This window comes from Urtica dioica, chromosome 6 (assembly GCF_054948205.1).
Source record: "Urtica dioica subsp. dioica isolate 48M chromosome 6, U.dioica_male_clone48M_v1_H2, whole genome shotgun sequence".
Lineage (NCBI taxonomy): Eukaryota > Viridiplantae > Streptophyta > Magnoliopsida > Rosales > Urticaceae > Urtica > Urtica dioica.
This window is the reverse complement of record NC_142761.1, coordinates 44,363,541-44,380,184: the sequence shown is the minus strand read 5'-3', so window position 1 is coordinate 44,380,184 and position 16,644 is coordinate 44,363,541. Positions and strand designations below refer to the sequence as shown.

General features: G+C 38.5%; 2 protein-coding genes and 1 pseudogene across 3 annotated transcripts; 2 read left to right on the top strand and 1 right to left on the bottom strand.

The window, feature by feature from the left end:
• Positions 1-1,213: 1,213 nt before the first annotated feature.
• On the top strand, positions 1,214-2,584 carry RBL13 (RHOMBOID-like protein 13). The gene has a single exon (XM_089616460.1). It carries the CDS (start codon positions 1,461-1,463, stop codon positions 2,250-2,252), a length of 792 nt encoding a protein of 263 aa, XP_089472586.1. The 5' UTR covers positions 1,214-1,460; the 3' UTR covers positions 2,253-2,584.
• Positions 2,585-3,323: 739 nt separating this feature from the next.
• On the bottom strand, positions 3,324-6,127 carry LOC149394522 (ENHANCED DISEASE RESISTANCE-like protein (DUF1336)). 2 transcript variants are annotated; one of them, XM_089616562.1, is made up of 3 exons: positions 5,639-5,760; positions 4,226-5,234; positions 3,324-3,868 (listed from the first exon to the last, which is right to left on the bottom strand). In XM_089616562.1, exons 2-3 carry the CDS (start codon positions 5,226-5,228, stop codon positions 3,864-3,866), a joined length of 1,008 nt encoding a protein of 335 aa, XP_089472688.1. In that variant the 5' UTR covers positions 5,229-5,234; positions 5,639-5,760; the 3' UTR covers positions 3,324-3,863. The 2 variants fall into 2 exon arrangements, with proteins under 2 accessions (XP_089472688.1, XP_089472687.1); XM_089616561.1 differs by lacking the exon at positions 5,639-5,760 and adding an exon at positions 5,999-6,127 and having other exon boundaries at positions 3,325-3,868.
• A 2,905-nt stretch (positions 6,128-9,032) lies between these two features.
• LOC149394521 (uncharacterized) lies at positions 9,033-9,864 on the top strand (annotated as a pseudogene).
• Positions 9,865-16,644: the final 6,780 nt, after the last annotated feature.

Sequence of the window (16,644 nt, the reverse complement as noted above, 5' to 3'; positions counted from 1 at the left end):
GTGTTGCTTGCGATTCAAGTTACGTCTGTGTTCATTAATCGTGTGCGCAGATTGGATTGATTTGAATCGAAGACTCAACAGATCTGAATATATTTGTATCAGTTTAAAAACTTTAGAAGATGTAGTGTACCCGTTAAATAAAATAAAATAAAAAAAACAAGCTAGTTACCTATAAAAAAAGGGAAAAAAAATCAATTGGTTCGTGAATTGAAAATGAAAGGAATGTTAAGGTGCTTTATAGAAATAACCGGAAGAGAATCAATTTTGAAGCTCATCCAATCCATCGCCGATACGTCACCACTTAGAAGAAGAAGAACCACCGATTCCTTGTATTTCACGCGCGACTAGGAATGGATACGGGTACGAGTATGAACGGGTGCACCTAAACCGGTACTCGATCTGTTCGATAAAAATTCCATGTTAACCCTTACTCGTTAACCCGTTTTCTCACACGGGTCGGGTAGCGGGCGTAAAATTTTACCCAATTCATAAATAAAAAATTTAAAAAAAAACTAATCACTCAATAGTGAGAACACCAAAGCAAGTTAAAATTTATAGGTACAAAACAAATAAAGTTAGTAGTAGAAAATTGTCTTATTTAAAAAATAATTAAAAATTTGTATCGGGTCTGGTTAACAGGTTAGTTGGTCGAGTAAAGCTATAACTGTATTTGTACCAGTACCCGTACCAGTTTAAATGTTAATGAGCATTACCCATCAACCCGTTAACCCGTTTTCAAACGGGATTACTCGATCCGTTTAGACCGAGATAACAGACGGATTAACGAGTATCAAGTATTAATGTCATCCATACGCCCGATAGATCACTTTTACATAACGATCTCGATGAACTCATCGGAGGCCATGTTGACGTGAAACTCGAAGTCGTTGGCTCTCATAGGACCAATCTTTTTAAGACAATGCGTACATTGTAATATATTAGCAGAGGTGAAAACTCAAAAACTTTATTAACACCTAACGTTCAAACATTTTTATAAATTTCGACTATTTACTAATTCGATACAAACATTGACCATTTTACACATTTATAATTATGTATTGGCTATGGATCCGAATATATTTGTATCAATTTATTTTAACCACCTCAGAAGATGTAGTGTACCCCTAAAAAAAAAAAAAAAAAAAAAAAAAAAAACTGGTTAACTAAAAAAGAAGAAAAAAAAAAATTCAATTGGCTCTTGAATTGAAAATGAAAAGGAAGGTTAAGGTGCTTTATAGAAAGAACTGGAAGGAATCGATTTTGAAGCCCATCCAATCCATCGCCGACACGTCAGCACTCAGAAGAAGAACCACCGATTCCTCTTCTGATTTCATTTCCCTTTTCATTTCAAACCCCGAAACCCAAACCCATTTCTTCTTCTTCTTCTTGATCTTCAACATTCCGATTTCCGAACTCCATGGATTTGTCTTCTCAACACTGACCAAGCAAATTCCGTGATAATGGGGAGGCCATTGGTGTACGAGATCCTGGAAAAGCCGGCGACGAGCTTCGTCATCGCGATTTGCACCGCCGTCTGGTTCTACATCCAGAAGAATAGCATCGGCTACTCCCAGGTCGGACTGAGCTACGAGACCGCCATGGAAGGCCACCATTGGAGGATCATAACCTCCGCTTTCTCTCACATCAGCTTGATCCACCTCGCCTTCAACATGAGCGCTCTGTGGAGCCTCGGCGCGGTGGAGAAGCTAGGTCACGCCGGTATGGGAGTCCAGTATTATCTCCACTACACGATCGTCATGGTCGTCCTCTCCGGAGCTCTGGTGATCGCGTCGTACCACGTGTTAGTCCAGAGATTCAAGATCGAGTACTTCCGGCGAGTCACCGCCGTCGGATATTCCTGCGTCGTGTTCGGATGGATGACCGTCCTCGCCGTGAAACAGCCGTCGTCGAGGCTCGAGCTCTTCGGACTCCTCTCGCTTCCGATCAGCTTCGCTCCGTTCGAGTCTCTGGTCTTTACGTCCATTATCGTCCCTCAGGCGAGCTTTCTAGGGCATTTATCGGGGATCGTGGTCGGGTACGCGATTGCCTGGGGTCTGGTCCACGGGATGAACAATTACTGGGCGGTCTCGATGCTCGGATGGATCGCCGCGGTGTTCGTCTTCAGCTTGAAGCGATCTGGAGCGTATGATCTCGATTTCGTTCAGATCGAATCGGTCTCCGATGATTCTTCTCTGCCGACCGTGCGGTTTCTAGGAACCGGAAATGCTCAGATGAGTACGTTACCTCTTTGAATAAATTAATAACAAAAAAAAAATTCAATTTCTGCAGTGTTATGTTGTGTGTATAAACGATGATTAGATGTTTCGTTAGATATCTATTCTTTGTGGCCTCTCACAGAATTGTTGTTGAGAATCTGAGCTTTCTTACATTGTCCTATTTACAACAAAGAAAGAAAGAAAGAAGATCTCAGTTAAGGCACAAAAGATCTCTTTTTGTTTTTTGTGTAGATATATTATTTTGATGTCTGTTTCATTTCAAGTGCTAGATTCTATGGCATTACTGAAATTCAAAGATACATGTAATTGATGAAATGATTAGTATTTGGTTAGGGTGAATCCAAAGATACATGTAAGTGATGAAATGATGGCTTTTGCTTCTTCGTGATAAGAGCTGTTAGTCTGAGGTTAGTATTTGGTTAGGGTTAATCCAAAGATACATGTAATTGATGAAATAACGGCTTTGCTTCTTCGTGATAATGCAACTTATTCTGAATGAACTCATTTCTTTGATGTCTATCGGCCTAAGTTGCGAAACAGTTTTGATTTTGAACCCACACCTTTTTTTTTTCCGGTTCTACCAAGGCAATATGGGGTTTGTAGCGATTTCATTCGCGTAATATTCGCTTGTTCAAAAAGCGTTGCGTTATTTCCGGGGTCTGAACTAAAAATTACGTAGCTACCGCAAAATGGACATAGAAATCGCTAAACTGCGCAGACTTTTTGAACACGCATATATACATGTGCTGTTATGAAAGGAAATCAACTACACGAGGATAATATGATGTTGAGGTTGATTTCATTTTAAAGAAGGCTTCTTAAATTGGCTCGAGTCGTCGCAGTGAACTAGAAATAAAATTGATTTTTTTTTATTGGTATTAACAGTTGGATCATATGCAACGATTGCTTGTGAGTGAAGTTATTAGCCATTGTGAGGGTTTAGATGGGAGGTACAACAATGATAAGAGCGAATCCCAATCGAGCGATTGAGAAACACTTGAATGAGTTGTGTTTTTAGAAATTCGGGAAGTGAAGTAATTTGAGAGATTGTTTTCAAAGATCAAAACTTGATCCACTGATAGTGAAAAGACCAGAACTCAGTCAAGAAGAGTGGATGTAGGCCAGTTAAATGTTTGTGATTTCTTCTTCTTCATTGTCGGTTTCTTACAAATCAAGAAACCATTTTTTTTATGTTTTTTATTTATCATTGTTTTAAGAGATCTGGTGGGCAATATTTAACGTTATGAAAACCTGTAGCACAAGGAATGATATCCCTCTCTTTTCAACTTTATCAAAATTCAGGCAACATATCTAAATGGTGCTGAAGAATCTGAGTCTTTCCATTATATGCATACGAAGAGCATAATTGATTCCAGTGTACACATACAAGTGAAGTACAAGAATTGAGGCCTAAATAACATGTTATGTACAGAAATGACATATGGCAAAATCACCTTTCATGTTCTGTACAGCATATATATATATATTTACCGAGGCCAACAATGAGTAATGCAATTAATTGAAGGGAATGGATATACAAGCTTCATTTGAGCCAAAACGGTCAAAGCTTCAAAACGTCAAAGTCAAACAAAGTGTGGCATAACTCCACACACCATATTTGTATGATTAATCTGCAAACATGGTAATTTCCAAATACAGTTATGCATACACGGCCAAAATAAGAAATCAACGAATAATATTTATAAAAAAAAGGCTTGCATAAGTCGATAAATCAATCTGGAAAGAATGTCCGCTCAGAATATCGAGCTTGACTCTATACGAATTGCGATATTCCGAGAGAACATTCAACCCGGTCTCATTTCTCTACTTATGCAAGCCTCATTTTTTTTTTCGGCTCATCATAAAATGAAAAAAACGAGCAATCATTTATTTTCCGGTTATTTATCTCCCTTCCACAACTACTTGAAAGTTAAAGAACTTGATGTCAGAAATGTAATCTTTAAACTTAAATCATTGAAAAAACTCACCGTTTGCGTTAACCTTTCCATCGGCGGATTCTCGACGATCTGCGGTCCCATTAGCCGATATCGAGCCGGAAGGAGAGTTGCCTTGGTGATGAAGCATGTGAGAAAATCCCTGCCCTATGGATTTCCACAGACGAGTCGGCAGCGACGACTGTGAATCATCATTATCATTACCATTAACATTATTATCATTATCATTTTTATTATAACACGGATCGATTTGCTGGACCGTCGTAGCCGAGCTGGGATTCAACCCGGAGAATCTCACGGCGCCCAAGACCTGTTCGGGTAGCTCAGACTCCGTCTGAGACTCGATCAGAAACGCCAGATCGACCGTCAACGCCGCGATGTACCCGAACGCCAGGCGGACTATCGCGCTCGCCACCACGGAGGATCCGATATCCACGTCGACTTTGAGATAGTTTTCGGTCGCGCGATACTTGCAAGACAAGGCTCGTCCGATCACGCAGATCGCTTGTTCGCCGACCGCTTTCCTCACGATCCACGGACCGTTCACGACGTTCGCGATCAGCTTAAGCCTAGAGTTTCTGAACCCGTCGTCGCCTCTCAAAAATCGGTCCATCAACGAGCCCTCGAGGATCGGCTCCGAGGTCGTAAAGTACGCCACGGCGCTGTAATTTTCTTTGCTCGGGACTTGCAAATTGAAAGCCCACACGAACGGTTTATCGTCTCCGTCGGAAAATTCCTTTTCGACGGCTTTTCTGACGCGGTTTTCGGGGTCGTTCAAGACGTCCTCGATCTTCTTCGCGGAGCTCTTGATCCAATCGAACCCGAGAGGCTTTAGGAGATAATCCCCGGCCGGGATTTTAGCCTTCGCCGGAGAGAAATATTCCGGTCCTCTGACCATGAACTTGTCCCCCGGCGGGGTAGCCCAGCCATTGTTTCCGGCGGAGCAGCTTTCCGAGTCGAGAAGCGGAACAGAACCTTCGGATTTCACTCTCTCGATCCATGCGACCTTTTTTTCGCAGTCGATATCATCGGCCATGGATTTCTGAATTCCCCAAAAATCAATATCAAATGTTAGATAATTAAAAAAAAAAAAGAAAAAAAAAAAAAAGGAATTTCATTATGTTCTCTTTCACTTATATATACTTTTTAAAACTAACTAGTTATGACAAATTATTAACATTGTTTGAGAATGAAGACTTGAAAGTAATAATTCAGATCTACTTGATAAGGACAAGATTTTAATAAATAAAACTTTACTCTCTCTAACCCCTCTTGATCATCTCCCAAACCCATATGAATTATTACTGGTCATTGTCATAAAAAAGCAAGGCTTGTCTTAACCAAACGATATCAATATTGAACAATTGCTTTACAAGTGTGTTTCTTTTCTGTTCTTCTTCTGATAGATGATTCATAACAAAAGTTACATTGAAGTGAAAGAAAAACCTGAAATTCGTGAGCGATTTACTGAGATAATAAACTTGGAGACTGTTGATGATTTCACTTTTCTCACTACAAAAGCCGATCTATTTCACTTATTAATCCGTTATCCTCAAATCAAACTCTCATTTCGAACCAAAAAAAAAAAATTATTAAAATTCTCAATGAGACGAGGTCAATCATATCACACGGATAAACATATATTGATATATGTATACATAAGATTGTACAATTTTACATCTAAATTAAATCTAATCATACAAAAAACCTACATATACACATATAACAGAGTTACAGAGCTATATTTTACGCGTATATCATACATTCATAATACATAAGAAAAGCCCTAAAAATAAGAACACTAACCTCGAAGAGAGCAGAGATAAAACCCTAACTTCGGCGAGAACAGGTTATGGAGTGAGAGAGAGAGAGAGAGAGAGAGAGAGAGAGATTATGTTGGTGAGAGCGTCGCAAAGTGCGAAAGAAGTACGAGAACAACTCAGTCAACTCATACACGTTGCAACAGTGCCACGTCAGCTTGAGATATAGCTTTTTTTTTTCTTTTTTCTTTTAGCTTCCGGGTCACTCAAACTAATATTCTTTTGTATTAGTTTTTATATTCAATTTATAATAAAAAAAAAGTATAAAATAGTCGTTTAAAACTATTGATTAGTAAAATATGTAAGGTCATGTTTGGTATTCCTCTCAAAAACAATTTTGTAGTTTTTGAGTTGAAAAAATTGAAAACATGTTTGGTTTAAGTTTTTGGAAAAAAATTTCAAAAAATTTTGAAGTTGTTTTGGAAAAAAGTAAAGAAAACTGAAAACAAATAAAATGTGTTTTTGAAAAAAAATTTCTTCTATTCTCTCCTCTTTCTCCTCATCTTCTCTTTTCATTCTTTCAAAAACAAAAATGAAAACTATAGCAAACACTTTTTTCAGTTTTTTCACTTTCTCAAAAACAAAAATGAAAACTGTACCAAACAGCTTTTTGAAAACAACTACAAAACAGTTTTTCAGTACAACTACAAAAATTAGAAAACATAAAAGAAAAAAGCTATATAAATTTTTCAAGTTTTCAATAAAGTAGTCAAATTTACGTTTTCAAATTTTTTTTATAGCCAAGATAAATTTTTTTGAAGATTATTATAAGCAATTTATCATCTTCAAAAAAATTAATCTTGGGATAATTTTTTTTTTTTTAAATCAGATTACTGCACATTTTGGCTATTTCACTAAATTAAAATAAATCTTTGCTATTTTACAAATTCATAACTTTAAATTGTCTATTTAGCTACATCATTATACAAAATAGTCATTTGAAATTAATTATTTAGCAAAATACTCAAAGTTTCAAATTTTTAAAAAAGTAGTCAAAGTTATATGTTGTCAAATTTTTTTTAATATCAATATTAAATTTTTTGACGATTATTATAAATAATTTTTCACTTTCAAAAAAATTAATCTTAAGTTCAAAAAATATTTTGAAACTTTATTATTGCACACGTTGATTACTTCACTAATTGAGCACGTCTAACTTATTTTTTTCACAGTAGCATGATCACCATAACAGACTCCATTGAGCTCACCGTCATAGAACTCAACAGTTACACCTACTTGCATTCTCTCATTGATCGGACTCCATGAAAATGCCCCGATGGTCTCTTTCCACTTCCTCCACAACCAGGTCTTGATATGGTTTCTTTGCCAAGAAATTCCCACATTAGAATAGACAAATTTTAGCTATTTTGCAAATTCATTATTTTAAATTGATTATTTAACTAAATCACCCATTTGAATGAACTAATTAAAATAATAATCACACTATAATTTTTATATATAAAAAAAATCAACATTGACTCACACTATTGTTAATTACTTGATTTAGTCACGTCAAACATTTAGATTGTATAATGACTCATGTTTAAAAAAAATAAAATTAAAATAGCCAAATTTGTCGACGTGACGTGGCATTTTAGCTGAATCTATGATTTCCATTTTAGCCCTATTTATATTTTCTTTTATGATCTGATTTCAAAATTAAAGCTTGATTTTTTGGTTTATAACATCATATTTCTTAACTAATTTGTCAGTATATCAATCATAATCATTTTATTCAAAATAAATGAAATTAAGCGCTTATTTCAGGAAACAAAAATCATTATGTGGTGGCCATTTTTATGTTCTGATTTTTCTGCAAGCTTGCTCAAGAATTCCAGCTTTCGTCAATGACAAGTGTTAATGCGATTTCTCGGATAACATTTGCGGGACACGTGCCGGGGTGCGAGCTTGCGACGTGTCTCGATCTTGTGTTGTCGGAGTCACGTTTCCTCGATTATATATTAAAAAGGATCGTGACGACTTGCTGTCCTCCTGAGGGTCCTTCGGATTATAGAATATCTTCTCGTTGCCTTCTTGGTTGTTCTTGTTGGATTCTTCGTCTTCTATTCGCTGTCTTTGTTGGGTAATCAGATCTTCAATGCTTCTTTTTTTCTTTTTCGTCGAGTCGGATCATTGATTTTTTCTTATGAGTTGAGAGAATTCTAGGTTGAGAGAATTATGAGTTGAGAGATGATTTTGAGTCGAGAGAATGACTTAAGTTCAAAATGAGTTCTGAGTTGAGCTATTTATAGAGTATTAATCTTGTCGCTTGTCGCTTGGCGCTTGGCGCTCGTCGCTTGTCCCTTGGCGCTTGGCGCTTGTGGTGCTTGGCGCTTGGCGCTTGGGCTTGACGCTTGGCGCTTGGGCTTGGCGCTTGATTTAGTCATGCGTATTTTTAGTCCGTTTGACTGAGTTATTCTTTTTGCAATTGTAACGTTGTTTTTGCAATTAAGAGGTCGTTTTTACCATAAGAAAAATGATGGTATAATAACAAGTAAAGGATTTTCCTTGATTGAATAAGGTTTATTGGTTTTAAATTTATATATTCTCATTTTGTATGTCTTTCTGTTGATATCATGAACGTTCATAGTTTTTGTTATTGTAGAATTGTACTCGTTGATTTATGTGTAATTCCAGTAATTAATTCTTGTATTACTCACGTGTAAGATAAGGATTATAGTCTGGTAGTTTAGATCCTAAGAATAAGCTATATTTAGGGAATCAGTTTATTTGTTATTCTGTTCCTAGTTTAGTGGAATAAAACTGCTGTATATATGCTGATAACATTGAATGAGAATAATTAATTATCAGAGGAACAATTATCTCTGAATATCTGTTTCTTTATGGTATCAGAGCAATAAAAGAAACATAAACCGATCATGACAAAATTCGAAAATTCTCATGCCCTCACGTCAGCCTCAGAACCACAAACTTCCTCAAATCACTCTGAACAAATCTCCCATCCCGTAACCAGTCACAAACTCAATGGCCAAAATTATCTTCAATGGTCACAATCAGTTATGATGTTCATATGTAGGAAGAGCAAAGACGAATACATCACCGGTGAAGCAAAGCGTCCAAAGAGCGATGATCCGAAGTACAAAGTGTGGAAGGCTGAGAATAACATGTTTATGTCATGGCTTGTAAATTCCATGGCCCCGGAGATCATAGAGAATTTCTTGCTATATTCCACAGCAGCTGAAATCTGGAACGCAGCACGAGTTACCTTCTCTAACTCTGAGAATACATCAGAGTTGTTCGAGATTGAAAATGCTCTCCATGACACACGACAAGGTGAATCCACTGTAACCCAGTATTTCAGTACACTCACACAATTGTGGCAGAAAATCGACCTCTACGATCAACACCGGTGGAACTGCCCAGAAGACTCGATCTTGTACAACAAGATTGTAGAGACAAAAAGGGTGTTCAAGCTGCTGTCAGGCCTCAACAAAGAACTAGATGAAGTCCGGGGAAGGATATTAAGCACAAAGCCAATTCCATCCCTCCGAGAAGCCTTCTCAAACGTCAGGCATGAAGAAAGCAGAAGAAGATTGATGAATGGCAGCTCGTCCTCAACTTCTACACCAAATTCACTTGATGCTTGAAGATTCAGCTTTCGCTGCAAAGGCCACACACGACCACAAATCAAGGAAAACACGACCCTACTGTGATCATTGCAAGCGCCCAGGTCACACCAGAGAAACGTGTTGGATAATTCATGGGAAGCCGCAAGATTGGAAGCCATCAAAGAATAAAGAATCAAATTCACATGCCAAAGCTGCCACCTCAGCTCCGTTCATCGCAGAACAGATGGAAGTGCTTCAATCACTGATCAAAAAGGCACAGTAGAGCAGTGACACAAGTCCATCAGGTCTCACGGCACAAAGAGGTATCACAATTCAAGCATTACAAGCTTTACAAGCCTTTCATGCAAAAACAGATCTCAGGTCTGTGTGGATAATGGATTCGGGTGCTTCGGACCACATGTCAAGTAACCAGAACCTATTCACCAATTATGCACCTTGCAGCAAGAGCCTCTTTGTCACAATTGCCAATGGCTCTGAAGCTCCAGTGGTTGGTATAGGAACTGTCGTGATATCAAAGTTCCTAACACTAAATTCAGTGTTTTATGTATCATCACTGCATTGCAACCTAATTTCAGTTCGCAAACTCAATAAAGATTCACAGTGCCTAACTATCTTTGATGATGTTTCATGTTGTGTTCAGGAAAAGAGCTCGGGGATGACAATTGGCAGTGCTGAGATGTGTGGGGGACTCTACCTCATAAAACCGGACCCTCAAACCTACAAGCTAGCCATAACAACAATCCTTCACAAGCCTCATTCCTCCCAACAGGACAAAGAAATAATGATGCAACACTTGCGATTAGGTCCTAATTTTTTGTATCTCAAACGTTTGTTTCCTAAGATTTTTTCCAATAAAGATGCAAGTTCATTCCAATGTGATGTGTGTCAATTCTCTAAGCAAACCCACAGCTCGTATTTACCAAGATCATATAACCCTACTCATCCTTTTTCCATAATACACAGTGATATATGGGGTCCTTCTAGGGTTAAAAATGTTAACGGAGCTCGGTGGTTTCTATCAATCATTGATGACCACACTATAATTAGCTGGGTGTACTTGATGAAAGAAAAATCAGAAGCTAGTGAACTTGTGATCCAATTCCACAAAATGATCAAAACCCAATTCAAAACTGATATTCAAATTGTTCACACGGATAATGCAAAGGATTACTTCAATTCTAACCTTAGTCAATACTTTCAAAACCATGGCATTATCCACACAAGCTCCTGTGTTCAAACACCTCAACAGAACGGCATAGCCGAAAGAAAAAAACCGCCACCTTCTTGAAGTAGCTAGGTCAATCATGTTCACATCTCAAGCTCCTAAACAGTTTTGGGGGGAAGCAGTACTTACCGCAACATACCTCATCAATAGAATGCCATCTAGGGTTCCAAAATTCAAAACTCCATGTGAAGTATTGCTTGAATCATTTCCTACCACCAGGCTCATCTCTACCATATCACCCAAAGTGTTTGGCTACTGTGTGTTTGTCCATACGTATGATCGTAGTAAACTTGATCCCCGGTCAATTAAATGCGTATTTGTTGGCTATTCTTCAACCCAAAAAGGTTACAAATATTACTCTCATACTCATCGTCGGTTCTATACCTCTTTCGACGTAACCTTCCATGAAACAGACCCATATTACTCCAATTCTGAGTTTCAGGGGGAGACACAACATCATGAACCTCAAAACTGGATGAATATCATAGCCGAGCCTGAATACCCTAGTCCACCAAACACCACTCCTCCCACCGACCAAACACAAGAAACGCCAAGTCCAATACACCACAACGACAACCCCAGGCATTCTCAAAGTCATGAGGCATCTCCAGCTCCTACTACTGACACTACTGAAAAGGGTACCTCATCTAACACTGAGCTGAATTTACCTATTGCATTGAGGAAACCATCAAGGGCATGTGGACCGTATCAAATACAAGACTTTATCTATTATGGAACTTGTCCACGAGCTACAAAGATTTTGTCTCCAAAATAGATCAAGTCAAGGTCCCAAGCTCGGTCCATGAAGCATTTCAGACACCTCAATGAAAGGCAGCCACACTTGATGAGATTAAAGCACTTGAGAAGAACAAGACATGGAGCATCACTGAACTACCACCAAGAAAACGAGCAGTAGGTTGTCGATGGTTATTCACGGTCAAGTACAAACCAGATGGTTCAGTGGAGAGGTTGAAAGTGAGGTTAGTTGCCAAGGGATATACACAAGCTTATGGGATAGACTATCAAGAAACGTTTGCACCGGTAGCTAAATTAAATATTATCAGAGTATTGATGTCTCTCGCGGCAAACTGTGAATGGCCTCTATTCCAACTCGATGTCAAGAATGCATTCCTCAACGGAGAGCTAGAGGAAGATGTGTATATGGAATTACCACCCGGATTTGATGAAGGACAGTCCAGCAACAAAGTGTGCAGACTTCACAAGTCATTATACGGCCTCAAACAGTCTCTGAGAGCATGGTTTGACATATTTACACAAGTCCTCAAAAGGTGTAAATATGAGCAAAGTCATGTCGATCACACCCTGTTTATCAAGCAGTCAGCCAGTGGAAAACTCATGATCTTGAGCGTATATATTGACGACATAGTCATCACCAGAGATGACTCAGACGAGATCATCAGGTTGAAGAAGGTGTTAGCATCCGAATTTGAAGTTAAAGACCTAGGAAAATTGAAATATTTTCTAAGAATGGAAGTTGCTCGCTCGAAAGATGGAATCACTGTTTCACAGCGAAAATACACTCTCGACCTGCTCACAGAGACCGGAATGTTCAGATGCAAACCAGCTGAGGTTTCGATGGATCCAGGTCTCAAACTTACTGAAAGAAAAACTGAGAAAGCTGCTGATAAGAGTCAATATCAGCGACTGGTGGGAAAGCTGATTTACCTCTCCCATACCCGACCAGACATAAGTTTCTCGGTGAGCATGGTAAGTCGGTTTATGAGCAATCCATCAGAACTTCACATGGAAGCAGTCATGAGAATCCTTCGTTATCTGAAAGCTTCACCAGGAACTGGTCTCTTATTCAAGAAAGCGAATAATAGAGGGGTTGAAGTATATACATACGCTGATTGGGGCGGCTCAGTTACTGATCGTAGATCTACCTCGGGGATGTGTACATTTGTTTGGGGAAACTTAGTGACATGGCGAAGTAAGAAGCAATCGGTGGTATCACGAAGTAGTGCAGAATCCGAACTTAGATCATTGGCTCATGGAATCTGCGAAGGAATTTGGCTCAAGAGACTCTTTGAAGATCTGAAAGTCGATGTTAATGGTCCCATAAAGATGTTGTGCGATAATCAGGCGTCATTAAGCATGTCAAAAGATCCAATTCAACACGATAGGACGAAGCACATCGAAATCGATCGACACTTCATCATCGAGAAGATTGAAGCCAAGCTCATCTCCATGAATTATGTACCCTCACGAGAGCAAGCAGCAGATATCCTTACTAAGCCTCTTCCACGACCAAACTTCAACGAGAATTGCAGCAAGCTTAATTTGTTCAACATATACCCTTAAGCTTGAGGGGGAATGTAGAATTATACTCGTTGATTTATGTGTAATTCCAGTAATTAATTCTTGTATTACTCACGTGTAAGATAAGGATTATAGTCTGGTAGTTTAGATCCTAAGAATAAGCTATATTTAGGGAATCAATTTATTTGTTATTCTGTTCCTAATTTAGTGGAATAAAACTGCTATATATATATGCTGATAACGTTGAATGAGAATAATTCATTATCAGAGGAACAATTATCTCTGAATATCTGTTTCTTTAGTTATTGTTATCATTAATGTGTAAATCACTTTAATATCTCTCGTTTTCAGGGTATTCTCCGAGTGTCCTCGAGATTTTTTTTCAGGGTTTGGCAAAGTGTAAACCAAAGATTGTTTGTATAGTGATCATCTTGATCATTCAAGGGCATTAGGTTCTTTGCTAGAATTGAATTCTATTCTTGCTCTCGAGAGATTACGAGTGTAAGCTTGAGAGTGTAATCGAATCAATAGTTCCGATTTGCACTACATTCAACTTGGAAATAAATGTGAAATTTCGGTTAAATAAATAATTTTGATTTATTTTTTAACCGAAAATATTCGGTTAAAATTAACCGGACGGTTAAAATTAACCGAATTTTCGGTTAATTTTAACCGTCCGGTTAATTTTAACCGGTTAAGTTATAAGTTAACCGAAGTTAACCGAAAAAAAAAGAAAAAAAACTTTAAAATATTAAACTCTTACTCTGCCATTTTATGCCACAATTTGACCATGTGATGTGACTTGTGAGTGTGTACAAGAGTAAAATATTTACAGCATGCCGAATTTGACCAAAATCCACAAGACCACAACTTTTACTCTGCAATGTTCAGACTCAATTCCCTTTTCAATTTTTTTTTAATGTAAAAATCTTTGTTTTTTACCAAATCAAACGGTAATATTACCGTTCAAAATATAAAACGGTCAATTTTTTTTTTTACAACTCCACACAAACACACGTCTATAAATAAACACATACACATATCCATTTTTCACAAACTCACAAAGCCAAATATCATCAATTATTTTCTTCCTCTTTTACATAATACTAAATATGTCTTACCATTCTGATTCCGAAACTCAACCACCCGATGGCTATGATGTTGATAATTTTGACGTCAATGCTCCTATTTTCCAAGACCCTTTACAATTTATGAACACCGTTGATGATATCAATACCACTATACGAAATTTTCCTCACCTTGCCAATACCCAAGAGCAAGAAGCATTGGCACAAGGCATATTTCAACGTAGTCGTTCTCGAAGGGCAAGGGCACAATTGTTTCCACCAATCTCCACTCCGGTATCACAACCAACCTTGGCGCCGGAATCACAACATTCTCTTCGACAACAACCGCCTCAACAACAACCTCAAGAACAACCCACACCACCCTCTTCAACGGGATCTCATCAAATCGACACCACCGCTCCAACAAGCTCTCGCCGTAAAAAGAGTAAAATTAGCGGAAGTCAACGGTCCGATGTTTGGGAAGTCTTTGAGAAGGTCGTCACGACGTACCCCGATGGTTCTTCGTATGTCCATGAAGTGAAGTGCAAAATTTGTACGCATACTCTTGCTTACTCCGGTGGAGGCACGTCATCACTACGCTACCATATCAATTCACATGAGAAACGAGGAGAGTCAATCGATCAAGTAAGTACAATTTCATATGATGAAGCAAAGGGTAGACGAGCTATAGCTAAATTTATTGCATCTACCGATCAACCACTAGGGATAGGCTCTAACCCCCACTTTGTACAAATGGTTAGAGACGGTTTCAATGCTAATTACAAACCCGTGTCTCGTCCTACGGCTACTTTAGATTTAATGAATTTATATGAACATGATAGGAAAATATATATGGCAACATTAGCTAGTATGCCCGAAAACAACATTGCATGCACTAGTGATATATGGAACTCATCTAACAAAAATGATTATTTGAGTGTTGTCATTCATTATGTCGATAGAGATTGGTATTTGCATAAAAAAATTATAGGATTTGAGCATATGAACATGCGCCAAACCGGAAAAAATATTAGCGATCGCATCAACGAGGTATTGGAAGAGTGGGGTCTCGTGAACCGTATTGTTGCTATTACGATGGACAATGCATCGGCCAACACCACGGCAATAACGGAGTTGAAGAATCATCTTGGGAACCATGCCGGAGGAGTAATTCTCCACCAAAGATGTGCGACTCATATTATCAACTTGATGGTTCAAGCCGGTCTTGCCCTTCTCAAGCCGCACATTTCACGTATCCGAGAAGCCGTGGCGGAAATGAACAACCCAAACACACGATGTGACCGATGGAAGGCATATTGCAGAGGTTGTGGTGTCGAGCCACGCATCATTGCGCAAGACATGCCCGTCTGATGGAACTCGACGTATGTGATGTTGGAAAGAGTCATTCCATACAAAGATTTTTTCACTTCGTTTTATCATGCTGAGATCGGACGTCAAGTGATCACAAACGATGATTTGGATGTGGCTAAGGCCGTTTGTGAATTTTTAAAAGGATTTTTTTATGCCACAAACTACCTCTCCGCTTACGAACATCCTACGTCTCCTCTCGCCATACACAAACTGTACGAGATGAGTGTCATTTTCAAAAAATACGAAGTAGATGAACTGTTAGGCCCCGTCGTCGCAAAAATGAAGGATGTATGGAAAAAATATTTTGTTCCCATGCCAAACTTATATTGTTATGCATTCATTTTAGATCCACGCATTAGATTTAGAGGTCTTAAATTATGGTTTCAAATGCTTAGCAATAATATAGGATTTGATTATAATTCTAGTTATGATGGTGTCTGGGAGAGTATTGTTCAATGTTACAGTTATTACGAAAACAAGTATGGAGGACCGGTACAAGAGATACCAAACTTCTCAAATTCACCGGCGGGGAAGAGTTGGACCGATTTCAACCGTTACCGAGCTGAGGCATCTTCGTCCACAACCTCTACTTCACCAACTACTCCCACCGATACTAACGAATTGAACCTGTACATCAACGCACAATTCATTGACATTCAACGAGCCAACCTCGACTTGCTCAATTGGTGGAAGACGCATCAAACACAATTTCCGATCTTATCCATCTTTGCTCGAGATGTACTAACCGTACCGGTGTCTAGCGTCTCGTCCGAAGCCGCTTTTAGCACCGCCGGAAGAATTATGGATGACCGACGTGCGCGACTTAGGCCAAAATTAGTGAAGATTCTTACGTGCGTCAAGGATTGGGAACGTGCCAAGCTAAAGATGCCGTCTGAGCTATCGCAAGATCACGAAGATTTTGTTGAAGCATTCAACGATTGGGGTCTCAACGAATAATTTTGAAGAAGATTGTGATTGTGTTTAATTGTATTTTGATTTATAGAACTATGATAAATGTTGATGTTTTCATGTCCATGTTTTAATTGTGTAATTTTTTTTTTTTTAAGTGTTAGTAAATTTAAGTGTTAGTGTGCAACTT